General features: G+C 40.9%; 1 protein-coding gene across 2 annotated transcripts in view; it reads right to left on the reverse strand.

The window, feature by feature from the left end:
• LOC109899747 (glutamate receptor ionotropic, delta-1) overlaps positions 1-19,836 on the reverse strand; it is a 472,062-nt gene extending 452,226 nt beyond the window's left edge. For both annotated transcript variants that reach the window (XM_031835660.1, XM_031835661.1), the window contains exons 1-2: positions 19,473-19,836; positions 15,774-15,929 (exon numbers count right to left, since the gene is read on the reverse strand). In XM_031835660.1, coding sequence (XP_031691520.1) covers positions 15,774-15,929; positions 19,473-19,551 — 235 coding nt within the window. In that variant the 5' untranslated portion in view covers positions 19,552-19,836. The remainder of the gene's footprint in view (positions 1-15,773; positions 15,930-19,472) is intronic.
• Positions 19,837-20,388: the final 552 nt, after the last annotated feature.

Consider the following 20,388-nt stretch of genomic DNA (forward strand, 5'->3'; position numbering starts at 1 on the left):
CTGTTTTGCATTTTTCATGGCAGATTCTTTATCCGTAACATTAAGTGGGCGGAGAACAAACCCCTCTTCACATTGTTTGAGAAAGAATTGAAATATTATTTTGAAATGATCAATAAGTGTAAAAACAAAAAAGGAATACATTGCATAAAACTTTTTGACAAAATGAAAATGTATCTCAATATGTAACACCTCAGCCTAACCAGCTCTGCTAGGGCGAGTAATGTTCAGTGAGCTGTTCTCTCATTTGTGTCTGGAAGTAGCTAGCAAGTTAGCTTGGGTGCTTGACTTTTATTATTTCTTTATTATTATTATTATTATTATGAACAAAACAAATACAGAAACAGAAATATACAAACAAGAGTACATAAACCTAACAGCATAGAGGAGGAGGTGTGATGGTGCTTTGCTGGTGACACTGTCTGTGATTTATTTAGAATTCAAGGCACACTTAACCAGCATGGCTACCAGAGCATTCTGCAGCGATACACCATTCCATCTTGTTTGTGCTTAGTGGGACTATCATTTGTTTTTCAACAGGACAATGACCCAAAACACACATCCAGGCTGTGTAAGGGCTATTTGACCAAGAAGGAGAGTGATGGTGCTGCATCAGATGACCTGGCCTCCACAATCATCCGACCTCAACCCAATTGAGATGATTTGGGATGAGTTTGACCACAGAGTGAAGGAAAAGTAGCCAATGAGTGCTCAGCATATGTGGGAACTCCTTCAAGACTGTTGGAAAAACAATCCTTATGAAGCTGGTTGAGAAAATGCCATGGGTGTGTAAAGCTGTCATCACGGCAGACAAAGGGTGGCTACTTTGAAGAATCTAAAATATATTGAAAATATATAACACTTTTTTGGTTACTACATGATTCCATATATGTTATTTCATAGTTTTGATGTCTTCACTATTATTCTACAATGTAGAAAATAGTACAAATAAAGAAAATATTAAAGCTGATCTACCCCCCCCCCCCCCCCCCCACCCCCACCTCCTCACCCCCCAAAAAAGCATTCTGCTGAGTGGGAGGAAAGGCTGTTTGATCATTACAGGTTTGAGAAAAATCCCGAAGCTGGATCCCCAATGGGAATGGAATGAGGCTATTGTCATGCAGATAGCCATGTCATACCCCGCTGTTCAAATAGTCCTGATCAAATAATCATTACTGTGAGGCTCCGATGAGCCTGGGATGAGCCCATGGTTGGCAGCAGCCTGACACGTCTTAATTCAGCTTGACTCTGCTCAAACACAGCACGGAACAGGGCAGGATGTTGTCATCAGCATTACTATCATCTATGTCGACCATTGATCGTACTTCTCCTTACTTAAGCAACGGGCAGGTTTCAACCATTTCTGATGACACGTCTATGTTTTGAGGTTTCCTAGTTAGTTACCTGGTTAGTGAATACACTAAAAATCGTACTGACACAGAGCTCACTTGAAAAGCACAAAAATGGGAAGACTACAGTGGAAGTGGATTATTTATGCTTGAAGCAGCTAAGAGTAAAATCAAAGACTAGCAAGCGCTACAAGGACTTCAACAGCACAGAAGGATTGAAATGCATTGTAGGACTAGAGGGATTATTGATGATATTCCCAAACCCATTCTACCAACCCCAGCCTTCTCATACATAATCAGAGATTTACACTGTTTTAAGGGGAAATCGTGCTTGGTGCAGAGGACAAAAGGCTGTAGATCTCTAAGGGGGAATCACATAGACCCTTTACAAAGGGTCTAAGCTACTTGCCTCCTTAGGCAGGGGATTGGGCTATCACAGACACTAATAGCTATCCTGATCTAGCTCAACACTAAAGCCTCCATTAGCCTGAACAATAGAATTTAGCCTTGGTCTATGTGTCAACAAATCCAATGTGGTTCCAAATTGGGATTTCCTCAGAAAATCATAATGAAAGTTGTGATATTGAAAGGAGATTGTGTTCCAACAAGGAAAAAGCATTAATAATCTGATCCAATAGCTTTAATCATGGATATAAAAGGGCTGCTTTGAATAGTGGCATTTTATTACTGGGGCTGTTGCCCTGGGGTGAAGAAGGTTGATTTTAAAGAATTAGAGATCATCTTTTTACACACCGTCCATTAAGACACCACCACAAAACAGACAACTGATCTGATTCAGTCCATAAAAACACACTGTGAGGCATTCTGTCTGAGAAACTACAGTATATCCAAGAGACAGAAATGTCCAAAAGTACCATGACAGCATCACACAGTATGATAGTTAGAAAGTCGAGCACAATCTAGAGAAGTAGGCTACTTTAACTTCTAGTGACAGCCAGCCAACACACACAGTCTGTACAGATTCCATCATCTACACTCCTGAGAAATTCAGTGAAGAGAAATCCCTAAGGCCACAAACATGCTTCTCCAAGACGCTCAGTCAGAGGCTGTTGTGTGTCACTTTACGTTAAGTTGCACATATTACTATGTAACTACACAGTAACAACTATTCTAACAACATAGTAGTTATTTATGTGTTACTATGTAACTACACAGTAACAACTGTATTAACAACATAGTAGTTATTTAGGTGTTACTATGTAACTACACAGTAATAACAACATAGTAGTTATATAGGTGTTACTATGTAATTACATGTAATAAGGTTGTAGCGCTATCAGTTATTACAGTTGGAACAAGGAATGTGTAATTACAAATCTAGTTGCTGAAGGTTATTCCACATGTGTAATTACTGATGTTATTACAAATGTTCTTGTAATACTATGCAACTATTGTTGTGTAATTACAAATTTGAAGATCACCTGTGAATTACCATGTTAATAACTCAAACCAAAATGTGTCTTTCTTGCATGTAACTAGGTGCCACTAACATCGAATCCACATTTAATACCAGGGTTGATAAATAGGTCAGGACCTGGTGACAACAATTGTAACAAGGCACACTCTGTCATTAACTACCGGTCATTTTCAATTTCTATGTTATGACCTGGCTCAAAGGCTATACAGAATCAAGTGTAATGTTAGAGCAATGAAGTTACATAGGATATACTTGTAATTTGATTTTTTTGGTCCTCCAATAATCGGTATTGGCGTTGGAAAATCATAATCAGTCGACCTCTAGTGCTTAGGGTCATTGTCTTGTTGGAAGGTGAACCTTCGCCCCAGTCTGAGGTCCTGAGCGCTCTGGAGCAGGTTTTCATCAAGGATCTCTCTGTACTTTGCTCCATTCATCTTTCCCTCGATCCTGACTAGTTTCCTAGTCCCTGCAGCTGAAAAAACATTCCCACAGCATGATGCTGCCTCCACCATGCTTCACAGAAGGAATGGTGCCAGGTTTCCTCCAGACGTGATGCTTGGCATTCAGGCCAAAGAGTTCAATCTTAGTTTTGTCAGACCAAAGAATCTTGTTTCTCATGGCAAACTCCAAGGCTATCATGTGCCTTTTACTGAGGAGTGGCTTCCATCTTGTCACTCTACCATAAAGGCCTGATTGGTGGAGTGCTGCAGAGATGGTTCTCCTTCTGGAAGTTTCTCCCATCTCCACAGAGGAACTCTGGAGCTCTGTCAGACTGACCATCGGGTTCTTGGTCACCTCCCTGACCAAGGCACTTTTCCCCCGATTGCTCAGTTTGGCCGTGCGGCCAGATCTAGGAAGAGTCTTGGTGGTTCCAAACGTCTTCCATTTAAGAATGATGGAGGCCACTGTGTTCTTGGGGACCTTCAATGCTCCAGAAAGATTTTGGTACCCATATATGTGCCTCGACACAATCCTGTCTCAGAACTCTATGGACAATTCCTTCGACCTCGTGTCTTGCTTTTTGCTCTGACATGCACTGTCAACTGTGGGACCTTATATAGACAGGTGTGTGCCTTTACAAATCATGTCTAATCAATTTAATTTATCACAGGTAGAGTCCAATGAAGTTGTAGAAACATCTTAAGGATGAACAATGGAAAAAGGATGCACCTGAGCTCAATTTCGAGTCTCATAGCAAAGGGTCTGAATACTTATGTAAATTAGGTATCTGTTTACTAAAATGACAAAAAATCTGTATTCGCTTTGTCGTTATGGGGTATTGTGTGTAGATTGATGAGATGATTATTTTTTTTTTAATCAATTTTAGAAAAAGGCTGTAACGTAACAAAATGTGGAAAGGGGCAGCTTTCCGAATGCACTGTAAAAGGCTTCATTGCCAAAAATCCCAAAGTATCCCTTAAATGTAAAGTGTTACCGGCTGTTGTATTGTTCTTTTTGGAAGTGGAAAATGGAATGAAGCACACTGCTCTTTAAACTTCTGATTTTGCAATTTCACAAAGTGGAATAGCCCTGACATTACTCTCACAGTGTTACATTATGGTGTGGCTCATGTGGTAGCAGGCTTTCGTCTATGAAAGGAGGTAACACAGACACATGCATCATTTTCTGAATGTGAGGGAAGCATACAGGAGAACTATAGACCTTTTTTGTCAATGACAGACATTAGATGGGGAGCATTTGTCTTGCTGCACATTATGTCCAGACAGAGAAGTGATATCAGGATATTGAGCATATCAGACAATAATTTTCCAGACATTCTGCCAGGGACTTCTGTAACAATTTACTATCATTTTCACCACAATTATGATCCAATTTCACTCCCTAGCTCACCCTCTCTTCCATCCTCTCCTGCTGAGAACAGATATGCAGAGCACGGTCCATGCAACAGGTAGATATTGAACAAAACAGTTTCTGAGAAGCCGCATCCATTAACACCTAAAATAAGAAATATAATCAGCCATTTCCATCAAACGCACCTGTTATTGAAATTATTCATACACTAAGATAGTGACATTTCAGTTTTTATCCACTTCTACATCCATGTTCTCCACACTGCAACATGTGCTTACTACTTGTCACATAATGTCTAGCCTCTGACTGTTAGTAAAAAGTACACATTTAGAATTGTGACTCTAACAGTAGCTGTTGTTGTGGTTTTTGGAAGGATATGTTATTTTGCATGTACACACATGGTGGGAGAAAGCTATGTAGGATAGAGTGTCTCATTCCTCTGTCGTGTACTATGAATTCGTAGTGGTTGCTAGGAGGATGTTGGCGTAGCAGTGAATGAGGACACCTAGGACAGCTATCCGTCCTGCTGGTTTGGAGAATGGAAGGATGGAGACAATTAGAGACGCGTCGCCCACACTTCTAGCCCTCCAGCTAACTAGTCCTGCTCATCACCTCATCACATCCTACTCATCCACTTGTTTTTCTGTCCTCCGTTAAGACATCATGATGAAATACAATTTTCTCATTCCAACACAGAGGTTGTTTGGCTCAGACTTTTAAGCTGCAGCACAGTGAAGGTTTCCTAAGCTTACCTCTTATTTTGCTATGCTTGCCATGTCCATGCTACGGGTTCAATCAGAGTCAGTTTGTAGTAGAGCTGTGTCAAAGGTGAAGTCACTAAAAACAGTAAGAATCACCAATTATACACATTTTCTGCCTGGGAATTGTGGCCTGGAGACAAATCACTGCTGAATGTGGCCAGCAGAATGATGAGTATGACTGAGTATGACTGAACATAAGTGTGATTGAACCTACGTTGTTCGGGATTTCAGTTGAGAAACTACAATCGGACCTTTTAAAGCTTGCCATAGTAGCTAGGGACTGTTTATTCCATGCTGTCATCTAGAATGTCCATTAGGATCAGCTCCAACGATCGATAAACTTTGCACAGCCTTCCTGCTTTATTCAACATTTTCAAGAATCACACAAAGGAATAAGTCTCTATCAAGTTATTTACATTACATGTATGTATAATGTATGCATACAAGTATAATGCAGAACTGTACATGTTAATTTAGTCTTAAGGCTGTAATATTCACAAGGCATGTAGGCTATGTCTGCATATCCAAAGCTGCTAGTTTGGCAATGATGACAGTGTTGTATGGGCTATTTGGCCAGTATATGTGAAGCTGCTTTATTGCCAGGACATCTACTGCTCCAAGCAAACACACACACACACACACAAACAAAAAGTGGCTCACACGACATGCGTAGCATATAACACTTTACTGCGGCACTGATACGGTACAAAACGGGGTAAATGAGAGCAATGGCACGGAACATTTCCTGTCTTGGGAAGGACATAATGAGGTCAAACCTGTAGATGACTAGAAAAGGGAAGAAGATGAGTGTACTGTACTTGACTAAGGTAAAATATGAATAATTCACATTAACTTTAGTTACAAAGGGCCCGAGGACGTTCATTTCACACACGTATACCCCCCCCCCTCTCTAGCAGATCCTTTTTTAACCTGTAGTTACTTCATAATTAACGCCCTCTCTTATGGAGAAGTGGAATGATGTACCTCAGATATTTATTCACCCTCCTACAGTATGATTGCCAAAGAATACCCTAGTAAGTGACATCACAAGAATGGACAGAGGGATAAAGAGGACACCGCATGACTGGTTCTGGAAAGTCATTTTTCTTTTTTTTTTGCATGTGAAAAATGTCCAGACAAATACTAAATCTGCCCAATGCTTAGTGGTTATAAATCAAGTCAGTGTTCGTAAAGCAGCGATGCATGCTCTCATTTGTGAAACATAAAGCATACTGGTTGGGTTGAGTATACCACAGCATGCAAAGGCATTATTCATCTCACATTTCCTTTACCAGCAACAATCTGTGAGAAAGACTGAGATAAAATAATCTGTTGTGTATGTGGCTTTTCCACTTGCATTATACACAGTAGCACTTTATGTCTGTAGACATTCATGTGGGTGGCATGACAGAAATGGCTTGGGGAATTAACTGGGTTTGTAGCTTGTAGCTTGCTATGACTTCAGCCATGACAGGTCTCAAAGCAATGTGTTTTGAAAAAAGGCAAGAGCTACAGTGCTGGTCTGAATGTAATGCGTTTTGAGCAGTTGGAAAATAAATATAGAAACACATTATCATTATTAATAGTATTATGTCCGATGGACTGCATTTTGTCCAGATTTCATCTGCTCTTCACACACAAAAAAAACAGGGTTTTGGTGTTTCACTGTCTAAAGGCTTACATAGCCTCATTCTGAGGTGAATCCATAATGCCTGGGCAGGAGTGTGGGGACTTGTGGCAGAGTGACACAGTAACAGATGGGCCCACTCACTGATGCTGAATGGAACAGTGTTTCTAGGCGATGCCACAGACAACGACTCACAAACACTGTCTCATTTGCCTTGTAGTCAATGTGGCAGTGAGCTGAACCGAGAGCCACACAGTTTCAAATGACTTCATCTTTTTTATTCCCTAAGATTTCACCCCCCCCCCCTCTCCCCCTTTCCCTCTCCCTCCTGTTTAATGTAATAGGATTTACTCTGAGGCTTATTTTCCGCTCCTCGTCTTCCGTCCCGGAAAGGAGTCCTCCGCAGCCAACGGTGCAGGAGGTGGGTAGTAAATTATACACACTGCCCTCCAAGCTCTTCGGCATGAGGCAGGGGGGTTCCAACAAATGTCTCCCCCTGAACACCCCCACACTCCCCAACTCCTACTCCCACCATCCATTTCCTCCCCACCCCCCACCCCTCCACCTCGCCATCCCTGCCCTCCTCTCCATCAATATTTCTCAAGCACTTTTTAAGCAGCTTAATTATGTCAAAGCACAACAAACCATAGAAAAAAATAAAAAAAGATACATTATTGCCATAGACTTGTGATCTGGATGTATAAGAGAGTACTGTATATAGGCTGACAGACAATCATAAGCATCCATCTGATTGGACAATCAGTATCGATTCCCTCTTCACCACCTACATCACTGTTACAGTTAATGGAGCATTGGTGGAAAATCTGAGGTTTTGGGGTCACAGAAAAGTGAAAACATCTGTCATATTGACCTGCACTGTTCTTACTGCAACATGGAAGAGAAATGCAGGATAATAACCCATGTTGGTGTTAGTTTAGTAAATCATTTCTACAGACAGACAGGCAAGTACATGTGGATAGATAATATGACAACATACTACAATTACAATGGATTGGGAATCTTCATGCCGTATATGACAGAGTCAGTCCAATTCATCCACAGTTTCTAGCAGACCTCATACCATGGTGTCTATGTTTACCTTCCACAATAAAAACTCAACCTGTAGCAGCGTGGCCCAGAGAGAGCACCACCCAAAGTGCTCTACTACTATGAAAATATCTGAAATCACTTTGCAAAGACACATCAACTGGAGTTCTCTGAACATGCGGAAACGATGGAGAAAACAAAAAAAAGAGAGCACTGATAAGCCTGAAACACCCTAATTAGTGCCTTACAGTCATTTTGTTTACATCTGAATCCAAAGTTCACCATTTCATTTCCTGAAAACCTGGCAAGTACAGGCCTTGTAATCGCCAATGGAATAGGGGGGAAAACAAATAACATTGCTTTACTTTTTTTTCTCTAAACGCGGTACCATGCTTTAAAAAGGCCAGTCTGTTTTCTGATACCCACATTAAAAGATTAGTGAAATCCCAGCTCGCGGTGACATTTAGAGAGAAGCCGATGACTCCTTTGAATACAGATCAGAGTAAAAAGAAAATTGGCAGCCTTTAAATCTAATCAACAGTGGTACCAACACGCCAGACCCCAATGGCAAATCACATTCAAAGTGTTAGCAATTCCTCTATAGGCTGATTCTTTGAGATGACTTACACTCTCAATGCATTAAGAGGTGTCTAGTAAACTCAAAGAGAGACATACAGAGTCAATAAACTGAGTAACACAACATATCCTAGTGCACCCAAGGAATGACTGCAGCAGCCCAGGTTTTTTGGCACAGAGGACAACACCTTGTACAGAATGCTCCAGTGGAACACTTTCCAGGGTGGGGGGAGAGGACGGACAGAACAGTGACCACATTTAGGAGCAGTGGCCTGGACCATTATTCACACTCTCTCACTCTCTTTCTCAGCTCACTTTGTCCCTCTATTCTCTGACAGGTCCTATGGCGCTTGTCAATGCTGACTCTTTCTATTCCAAGGGGGATATAAACAAATTCATATTCTATGGAGTGTCTTTCAGGCCTCGATGTGCTGCAGGTTTGACAGGCATTTCTATTTGCCAGGTAGCCCCAGAGGTTTGGCTATGATCTGATCTGCATTAGGTTACAAGGTCACTACAGCATGAACAGCCACAGATAAGGCAGCATTTATACATGACTGGACAGGTTGTGAGGAAAGGTACAGCAAAAATGCCTACACAAACACACCTAGGATACGAACAGTAAATAGATCACTATTTAACACATATACACAGACAAGTACCAAGTACCAACACACACACACATACAGTACACGTGAACACAGTACACGTGAACACACACTTGCACACCGAACTAAAGCAGGATCACACATACTGCATCTCTTACTATCGGCTAACTATTGTTTAACAACTATTCAGTTTGTCATGCAAATCTACACAGCCCTTCTGCAGTGCAGCGCTGGGTACTAGTAAACAGTGTAAACCCTCCATACTAGTGTTAGGTTCTTTTTTTTCAGAGTAAATAACTCACGGACACTAGAGAAGCTTTAACCAAGTTTCATTCTTCCCAAATATTCTGTACAGCTGTATTCAGACACTCCAACATTTGTCCCACTCATATATATACGTATATATATATCCCACTTAAAACACTCCCCCTTCTCTCCAATCCTTACATCTTATGGTTTAACAGGAAAAGAGTAACAAGACACCAAACCCTTATTACTCCCTTCAGGTGACCTGACCTCACCTCCTGACCCCAACCCCACCTTCACCTAATCCACAGAGATCCATGTCTCCCCTGTATCAACACGTTGCTCTGCTCCCGTCCCCCAACACATTCCAACACATTCCACAGCCATCTGTCTTTCTACAGAGGCCCAGTCTCTTTCTCCTTTGATTCTATGTTTCTTTCCTCTCATTTATTTAATATCTTAATGTTCAAAATGTCAAATCCAACACTATACAATGCAGCATTAATGCACAATAAGCAGCATGGCCAAGCCAGGCCCAAAAGCATACAATATAATTACAGGGATAGCGTTAGACATGGACTAAATGAAAGGGTGAAATGTACACCATGGCTGTGACCTCACTTAGCCGATTGGAGCACTGCAGGGTCTGAAGGCCTATCAGAGAACTTATGACAGATTAAAAATAACCACTGGGTAATTAAACCTCTTAAATGTAAAGTCCCCATATTTAGGGACCCTATTTGATTTTTTAAAATTAAATCAGTCTGGTTTGAGAGTGGTATCCCCTATCTGCAAAAGCAGGGTGTTTGCGGAAAGCTGAGTATATGGCTATTGATCGGCGCCTTCAAATCTTTGGTATGACTTATTACATTATTATTATATGGACACAAATTTATAAGGCAGGCCGAGCCGATGACCTCATTTCAAAAAGGCTGCTACCTACATTCTGGTTAGCGTTGTGAAACATAAACAAAAATAAACACAAAATACGTTGATACTAGGGATGCACAATATATCGGTGAACATATCGGAATCGGCCAATATTAGCTAAAAATGGCAACTTGTGGCGGGGTGTGGGGGTGTTCGATGTTAAAAACTAAGCTACAGTGCATGCCTATATAATGTGACGTAATGATGCCAGGTAAAATTTTGCGCTACATGTGCAACACAGCATTCCTAACCTAGCCCACAATATCTGCTGTGTGGATCGAGCAGTCAACAAGTCGAGCAGTCGTTTGAAAGAGTAAGAACATTTCAGTGAGACAACTCAAAGGCGAAATCCAGATAATGGAATTAATTTCCCTTGACAATCAACTGTTCTCTGTCGTGTGTGATGTTGGCTTTCTTCGACTGGTCGAGCACCGGAACACATTACCAAGTGCGCTATTTTTCAGATGTTGCCCTAACGGAGTTACAGAGTAATAGCGTCACTGCTATTAGCTTCACGACATACATACTATGGAACTCCGTTTGGGTCTTTGCGAGTCAAAAGAAATACAGTAACACTGTCAAAGCTGTACAAGAAGTCTGCAAACAAGCAAACATCAGCCACGAACGATGTGTTTACAATACCGCATTGGTAGTAAAGCATAATTTGTTCGACCACAACTTCCGGGGTAGCTAACTTTAGCTTGGTACCTAGCTAGCACCAATACAACCAGCCTGAAAACAATGACCAGTAGAACCTGCAGTCATTTTCATTATTCTTAGCAATAATTTAGAAATCTTTGTGAGTAAGTATTAGCTAGGTTGCCACTTGTTGTTTGCCTATTGAAATTGAATTTTCAGTTCATGATAATAAATAGCTAGCCAGCTAATTAACCCTGTTGCCCAAAGATAACGTTATAAGCAGCCAGCTAGCTTCATCTAGCTAGTGAGGCTCGGCCGGACCGGGTTATGTGTTGTGAAGCTAACCACAATAAGGATCAGGCACAATAGTGGAATTTGCGCGGTTTGCCTTTAAAATAAAAGTATTTCTTTGACAGTGATGCAAATTAATACAAAGTAGAATTATGCCATACTTTTATTTTGAAGGCTTACCGCAAATGCCACTATTATGGCTAATCCTTATTGTGGCTAGCTTCACATAGATGGGTCTGACCACCATTAATCAAATAAGCACTGTCTTATAAATGAGGGTTATTTTAGATGACAACTAGCTATATAGTTAGCTAGCTAACTAAAAACATAGCAAAACAACAATCTGTTTCAGTAGCTATAGTTAGCTAGCTAACTTATAGTTAGCTAGCTAATTTTCCTTTGGCAAGAAAAATATCGGATATCGGAATCGGCCAAAAATGTAATATCGGTGCATCACTAGTTGATGCACACTGAAATCCGGGACTCCACAGATCATGATTATTATTTGTCTGCCTGTGACCTACCATTATTGATCACCAGCCAGAGAGTCCAAATGTTTATTTTACACAACGTTTTCACTAAACAGCAAACATCTTACAAGGTAAGCTTCGATTTGGTCTTTGTTTGAGCTATAACTACATGGGGGCTCTCAAATTAATCCTTCGGTTGGTAGGAACACATCTAGCCTATTGATATCTGTATACTTAATGGCAACATCGTATGTCCACCGAGTGACTAAATCTTTGCACATCAAAAATATGATGTTACCTGCTCACGCGCTGTAGGCATCAATGTCACCCTGTATGTCCCCCGACACAACCAAAATGTTTGAAAGAGGTTGGTGTTGTAGAAATTTAGCTTTTATAGTGAACAATAACTTTTAGGCACATCCAGTGTGCAAAAACAGTGCAATTACCACATTCATACACTTTGGAGAGGTTGAATGCACCCTGGATATTCCATAACACCACCACAATGTTTGAGTGAGGTTGATATGGTCGGAATTCTGTTTTTACACTGAACAAATAGCCTTTAGGGATTGCAAATATGTAATATCACTGGAATTATCTAATTTACAGACGTATGCCACTCTGGAGAGGTTTAGGGACACTTGGAAACGTCCCGTGACAACACTTGACACAACTTAATAAAACAACCCCTTTCTAGTTGGTGGGTCTATCAAATCCATTTTATTTTCTGGTATTGTTCACATGTTGTGGAAGCCATCTAATGGGTTTTCAGCTCTAGTCATCAATAATTCACTTATAGCTTGTCAATGAAAAATTACTTTCAAAAGAAATAAAAAACTATATTTTGTGTGTGCTTGATCTTGTGTATCCTGTACTATGTAACTCCTATCTATCTTCTGATCATTTCCTCATAATCTCCCAGATGTTGTCTTTCCAAATATAATCATGTAATTACACATGAATATCAGTTACTTTTGGGTATGTCTATTTAGGCAGAAATCTACATTTTGCAATTACAATGAAGAGTTATTATTAACAGCCCTGGGGAAAAATGAAATGATCATTCTCCTCACATCCAGGAGATAGACATAAAGACACAAAGAAATCCATTATTGAGATTTACCTTTACTTATTAAACCACAGTAACAATAATGGTCAAAGGACAGCTTTCCATCATGTTTAGAGCGCTGCGAATAATGAGTTGTCATAAATGGGGAATCTGGTGGGGATATTGGATTGGTCACGCCAACACTCAAAAAGGAGCTATTATTTGAGTTATTTGAGCCAGTGTAGGAAGGTAAAAGGGAACCTTACAGGTATTGTAGAAGGTGCGTTTTGTTAAGTCTATGGGTTTACCTCAGAGCAATTAAATTCTCCTCAACTTTTACCTTGGGAGGGGTTGATGAAAATGGAGTTGTAGTAGTGGGTGTTGGATGGGGGGATATTGGTGCAAAGCACTCAACATATTACTGCATTTCAAATGGGGGACTAAAATAGACGCTCATCTGCTGCAGTGAATAGTTAACAGGTGTTATAAATAGTTAATGGGTGGATTTACATTTACTATGTCACGTCTAGTCTATGAGACCAGGCAGTCCTGAGTGGCAGTCACAGTGGGGTGACTGTGAGCAAAAGAGCAAAGCAAAAGGCCAACATGACCCTACTGTCACTCAAACCGCCCCCCCCCCCCCCCCCCCCCTCATCTCACACACACCCCAGGCCCAGGAAGGCTCATCGATTCTGGGGCCTCATCGACTGGAAAGCCCCTAGAGTTCTAAAACACCCACAGTCAACCATTCAGAAAATAGAAATAGCACTGCTAGTGTGGAAATAGTGACTTGGTGTGACAGTGCAAGGGGCTTCACACTGTCTAGGGGGTTTGGCATGGGCAATGACTCATAGGTAGAGGCAGAGGAGACAGGAGTGCGGTGCACAGAGGCTTTTATTAAGAAAAGGCCAATTAAATCCTGTCTCTTTCAGAGCTCTACAGGTCAGGCTTTAAACTTAGAAAAATGCATGAAGTCGACAGGACTAGCCAAAAGCTTAAACGCTGCAAATCATATCGGCCCTAACCATACCTCACATGATGTGTGCACTCCAGAACACACTCCCCGCAGAGTGAGAGCCACGCACCTTTAAGTCTTTAGGCAGTCAATGAGAGGGCTGCCACACCCTCGTTAAGGGAACCGTGCTCAGATGGAGCTTGTTCCCCTAGCCAGCATTCTTTGTGCTGGTTAGGCTTGGCCCTGCTGCACCACACTTGGTAAGCTTTGATAATAATCAAAGTAAGCATCATAGCCAAAGCAGCAGGATTCATTTGCAAGGTTATTTAGGCTCACTATCAATCAGCCTTGATACCCAATAGACTTTTGTGTTGTTGTTGTCGTATATGAACTCGTCCTCACTAATTTGTTTGGTTTGCAGCCAGAAATGAACATCTGTTGTCATCTCTTAAACTTGGTTTCAGAGCTGATACCTTATCACCAGATGTGACAGCGGAAGCATTTTGTTAACAGAAAATGGTTTGCTTCTACATGTTTTGACGACAGGCAGCAACTCTGAATTAGGACAAGTTAAGAAAACAAACCCCTAAATAGAAGTCAACCGAGTTTTACGGTGCAAAAACTTAACTGATTAAGTCCAACATGCAGTAGTTTCCCAAACACTGGGATTGGCTCAGCAGCATGCTGTCAAGTCATAGGACATTAGCTGTAACTCATCAGAATTTTGACATGGTTGCATCACTGCTTGGTGTGGCAACTGCTTGGCATCCTACTGCAAGGCGCTGCAGAGGGTAGTGCGTATGGCCCAGTACATCACTGGGGCCAAGCTCCCTGCCATCCAGGACCTCTATACCAGACAGTGTCAGAGGAAGGCCCTAAAAATGGTCAAAGATTCCAGCCACCCAAGTAATAGACTGTTCTCTCTATTATCTAGTGCACGGCAAGCGGTACCGATGCCCCAAGTCTGGAACCAACAGGACCCTGAACAGTTTCTATCCCCAAGCCATAAGACTGCTAAATAGTTAACCAAATATCAACCTATCTGCATTGACGCTTTTTGCAATGACTTTTTGGACACATACGCTGCTGCTACTGTTAATCTGTCACTTTATTCCTATCTACCTCAATTACCTCGTAACCCTGCTCATCGACTTGGTACTGGTACCCCTTGTATATAGCCATGTTATTGTTTTCTACTATTTCTCTATTTTCTTTCTTCCTGCATTATTGGGAAGGGCACATAAGTAACCATTTTTTTGTTAGTCTACACCTGTTGTTTACAAAGCATGTGACAAATACAATTGTATTTGATCAGAAATAATGGATTTTCTGTTTTCAAATGTAATACCTGGGGCTTATTTCAGGGCTACAATTTTCCTATTCTGTGAAACATTGCAGAGGTCTTTTGTATTTCTGGCTTTCAACATAGAGAAGGTTGATTGTACGGAAGTGTAATACATCAATTGTTATTTCAATGCAGGCAAGTAAGAGGTGTAATTGAATTCACATCTGAATGACAATGAGAAATACCTTATTATAGATCAGGTAATACTACTATGTGTGCACTTTTGTAAGGGAGTAACTATTCAAGACCATTGTGAAAGGAAAGGATGCAGTGGACTATAGGTTGCTGAAGGAGAGAGACATACACATATGTAGCAGACCCCTTGCTATTAGGCCTTGGTTTATTTCATGATGTCATCTGCATTCTTAGGCTGATCGTGTGAGTATGGAGGTCTAAGATCATAATTAGCAGATATTACACCAAACTATGAAAGCAAGAAATGGAAGGAGTATCAAAATAAATAATACAAGCACAATGCCCGCAAATATTTGACAAGGGATAAGTATCCCTTGCGCTATTATGTCACTGACGTCAGAACTAACCACAAAACTGAAACGGTGTCCCCAGCCATAAGGAATGAAATATAACAGCAAAGCAATCAATTTCTAAAATTATTCTGCTGGATATCACTTACCTTCCTGCACTGCTTGAAATGGGTTGTTAGCCTCGATACGTTTTACAGAGTGGGTGATTTTCTCGCTTTGTAGAATGTCGTCGTTGAGGCTTAGGTCAGAAATGGCAAGTTGAAAAATTTCGTCATCCCTGACAGCGTTTTCCTCAAATATGGCACCTGTTGGAGAAAAAAAATCTATGTAAGCTTACTTTATGGCGGGAAAATAAACTGTGAACTGTGGCCATGTTTTTGTATTTTTTTATTCACCAACAGGTTAATTTGATCCATCATTGTAGGCCTATTCGTTTATAACATGATGATGCAGTTTCCACTGGACCACCTTATTGATTGTTCACTGTGGTATTTGCGCCATTTGGATGTGTAGGCTAAATATAATTTAGGCTACATTTTTACTGAAGCGCCTAACCTTGCCAAAAGTTCCTGATGTATAGTTAATACTGCAGCAACTCTAACACAGGTGGGATTTTAAATGTTCATAAACACTTGCAATATGTAATGCTTTCTAGAAATTGAACTTTTGTTGGGTTGGTGTTTTGCCCATGTATTAGCAGCAAAAATAAAGACATAACACGTTTAAATGCTAGCAGATGCAATTACCTAGCTCTTCATACCTGTGTGCATTCCCATTTCCTAGTCACCGTGTGCCTATAGACATGTGACCAATGACCCAACATAGGGCCCTCTAGTGTACAAAGGAAGTAAAAACAGACAGAAAAACTATAAACAACACTATCACATAAGTAGGCCACGTTCACATTTAAATATAACTCAGTGCCACTGTGAACGCTGTATGTAGGCCTATAACTTTTTGTGTGCCAAGCTCTATGCCATTCAATTGAGCGCCTTGCCGTGCATTTCAGGACCTTGGAGAGCGGCAGTAGACCTACATGGTCACAAACGCTGGTTGTATAGTACTTAGCCTACAGCTCTGGAAACTATGAATGGGATTTATTTCACATACTGTATGGACCTGAGAGCAAAGGCTCCTCGCTATTTACCATTTAATTGTGCGCCTCACAATAGGCTACATTTCAGGACCTTGAAAGAAGCAAAGGCTACAGGGATTAAATTCGGATCCTATGAAGCTGAGAACAGACGTGTGTTGTGGAGGGAAACATAGAGATAAACAATCTATGTATCTATGAAAGCTATAACCTCAAGAGGAAAAGTTGAGTGTCAGTTGCATCTCTTTGGCTGGTGTCTTTTGAGGACAGCCTATGGAGGCTACGCTGTAGTACAGTGGATTACATACAGACGATGTCATTGAGTGAAGTAATATGACAAGCCTACAAAATAAAGTGACGATATACTTTAGAGACATGATTTATTCTGACATTGAAGGCAAGTGTATGCCATTTAAGACATTAGAGACATGAGTGTAGCTTCCGTTAAATTCCCCAGCACTATTTTTGAGAGAGAGAGCGAGAGAGAGAGAGCGAGAGAGAGCGAGAGAGAGACCATGGCACATTCAAAAAAAGAGAGGTAACCCAATACCGCAAACACAGATATTCCCATGAACCAGAAGTGTTGTGTAAGACAATAGAAAGTGGCATGATTAATTGTAATGTCAGGGATATCTGGGTTATCAGTGTTATTGGTGTCTACTAAAAGCATACTGGAATTTCCATGGAGAATGACGCAGAAGAGAGAGAGAGAGAGAACTTACTGTTCGTATAAGTAAGCGGTGCAATGAGGAATGATGCATGACATGTATGCCGTATGATAAGTACAAAGTAATGGGCATATTTAAGGGTATACAGCAGTAGCCAATGACTTGTTATTGAAAGGTGGTGCAAAAGTGCAATAGCATGTGTCACACATTATCACTGTGCTCGAATCGAATCTATTTGGCTTGAGAATCAGCCAATGTGCCTGTTACATGTTGAGAATATGCCCATCCGTTACTCTTGCAAAGAAATACCATATATTTGCATGTGTGTCCCTCTGTGCATCCTCTGTGAATTCTAGAAAGATTTTAACCCACTTAAATCCCAACATTTATCCATGTTTTCACTATCATTTTAAAGCACGAGTTATTTTGATGCTTTGACAAAGTCATTTCTGCAGATTGCCCACTGGGCACACACTGGTTGAATCAACGTTGTTTCCACGTCATTTCAATGAAAATGTGTTGAACCAACGTGGAAAAGATGTTGTATTGACTTCTGTGCCATTTATTTAATGTGATTAATGATACGATTTAAGGTAAAAACAAATATATATCCCTCATTTTAAGGTCAACCGTTTTATGTGAACTTTCGTTTTTAAAATAGGAAAACTATTCCTTTTTAAATAATAAAGTAAACAAAGTATTGAAAATCTAATAGTCATTTTTACATTTGACATGTTTTTGTCATTTAGCAGAAGCGCTTACCCAGAGCGACTTAAAGTAACGAGTGCATACATATTCATACTTTTTCGTACTAGTCCCCCGTGGGAATCTAACCCACAATCCTGGCATTGCACGCACCATGCTCTACCAACTGAGCGAAACGGGATTATAGTCAAATCATAGTGTAAAAACATGTGAACTGATTCTACTCTTTTTGGCAATTTTCGGGTGTTCTGTGGTGGGAAACTGGGCGGGTTGAGCATAACACGTCAACCCTGTTACCAACAGGCTAGAAATGTTAACAATTTCATTTTTTTGTGAAGCTTGCCTTCAATTGCCCCTCCCGTTTTCACAGAACAAGCTTCCATTCTCTGTCACAATGGCATTTATGTCTGATTTAAGATGAATTCGTCAACCCTGTGGTCAACCATGTTACTTTATTTGGTACTTAATAGGCACGTACTATATATTTTTTTATTTTATTTAACCACTTGAGATGGGAAAATACATTGTTTATTAAGTTGAACATGTGCTCTTTTTGACAGAATTATACAATTAGGTGAAATAACATGTCCCCCCCCCCCCCCCCCCCCCACCAAGTTGCACTACTCAAAAGGCACCTAATTGGAACGACCCGGTTATAGGCGTAGTTCCGTTTATAATTTGTATTTTGTGGACATCGGGCATCAATTTAAATCCTGCCATCTCTTTTTAACATCCTATAACATCACGAGTTTATCTATCTCCCCAATACAATGACAACTCGTGCTTTTTATGTGTTGGAAAACTCTGGCAGATCAAACAAGCATAAACTGACAGAAAAGCTCCCTCGAGGTTTAGGCTACATAAACCAGTGTAATACCAGAAGCCTACTGCATCTCTCACAATGAAAACCCGTCTATAGTATTGATATTGTGATCACGTTCCATTGAAAGGTAAGGCAAGCGGTCCGGTTTAGGAGGGGGAGGGCTTAACAAACCGTGAACCACATACGGGACTATTGATTCCCCAAAAGCTGATGGGGAAAATCATCATCAATGTCTTATCGACATTTAAGACATCGATATATTCCATTCACTTACTGCACTTTCCTTGATAGCCTAAAAAATCCTACACCAAGATGGAAATAGAGCTATGTTCAGGAAATTAGCCCAATATTGACTGCATCCAAACTTTCAGTTTACATTTGACGCAGTCAAAATAGATTAGGCCTATTTATCCCGTAAACTATCCCCGAAGCTGCCCTTCATGCTCTACAGTTTTTATGCGCATAGCATGCATTTGTCTAAGCTATACAAAGTCTTGATTCTAGATGTTTCTGCAGCACGTCTCACTACAACCCGCGCATAGCTATCCAGGGTGATTACCAATATGAATGATGGAGTCCGCTCCGGCAGAATTGCATTGCAATATCCATAGGGAAAGGCAGATCAACAGCAACTCCATCTCCGGCTTTTAGCGAAGCAGCTCATCCAAGCATTCTCGGCTGTCCGACAATCAATTGGGGCACCACAAACAATGTCCAAAAACGCTGCAAATCACAACTATCGTTCAGAAGCCTCAAAACGCAGGAAACACTAAAGAAAAAGTAACAACTATATTTATAACAGGGGAAATAACTATTTAAAACGGAAAGAGAAGGGGAAATAAGGGAAGAAAGGTTGGGAACCCCGTTATTATATTCAAAGACAGATAGTGAGCCTGGCGTTCCTTCTCTCGCTCTCGCCTTCTCCAGCGCTCACGGTGTCTAAAAGCATGGCAAGCTGCAAAAATGCTGAGGGACACCCCCCCTACTCTCTCTCACACACACACACACACACACACACACACACACACACACACACACCTTCTAAATAAAGCATTCGCTCGTTTGCCCGACCCACGTGACTGCAGAGACTTCACGTCTCGGTGCTGTCTGGAGAAGCCGGGTAAAATAGAATTTGTTCTAACCGGAGAGAGACGCGGGCAGAGCGCAGTGTTTTTATTTTAGAGTAGTGGCCGATGAGGGCTGATAGACAACTATACAGTGTATGCTTGGATGCAGGTTACTAAATTCATGCAAACACCGAATAGCCTAATTCATTGCGGTAGGCCTACACGATAAACATTGGTAGTCTGATCGAAAATTATATGGTTCTGCAAGTAAGTTTTATGACCCACGCAAAACAAAATATTATGATTTACAAGGTATGATTTAATATAGGATAATGTCAAGAAAATTAAAGAGCAGAGCAACTGGGCCAGAGAAGACGCGGGCGCAGATGTTGAGCCGAAGAAGATCCA

This window comes from Oncorhynchus kisutch, linkage group LG11 (genome assembly GCF_002021735.2).
Source record: "Oncorhynchus kisutch isolate 150728-3 linkage group LG11, Okis_V2, whole genome shotgun sequence".
Lineage (NCBI taxonomy): Eukaryota > Metazoa > Chordata > Actinopteri > Salmoniformes > Salmonidae > Oncorhynchus > Oncorhynchus kisutch.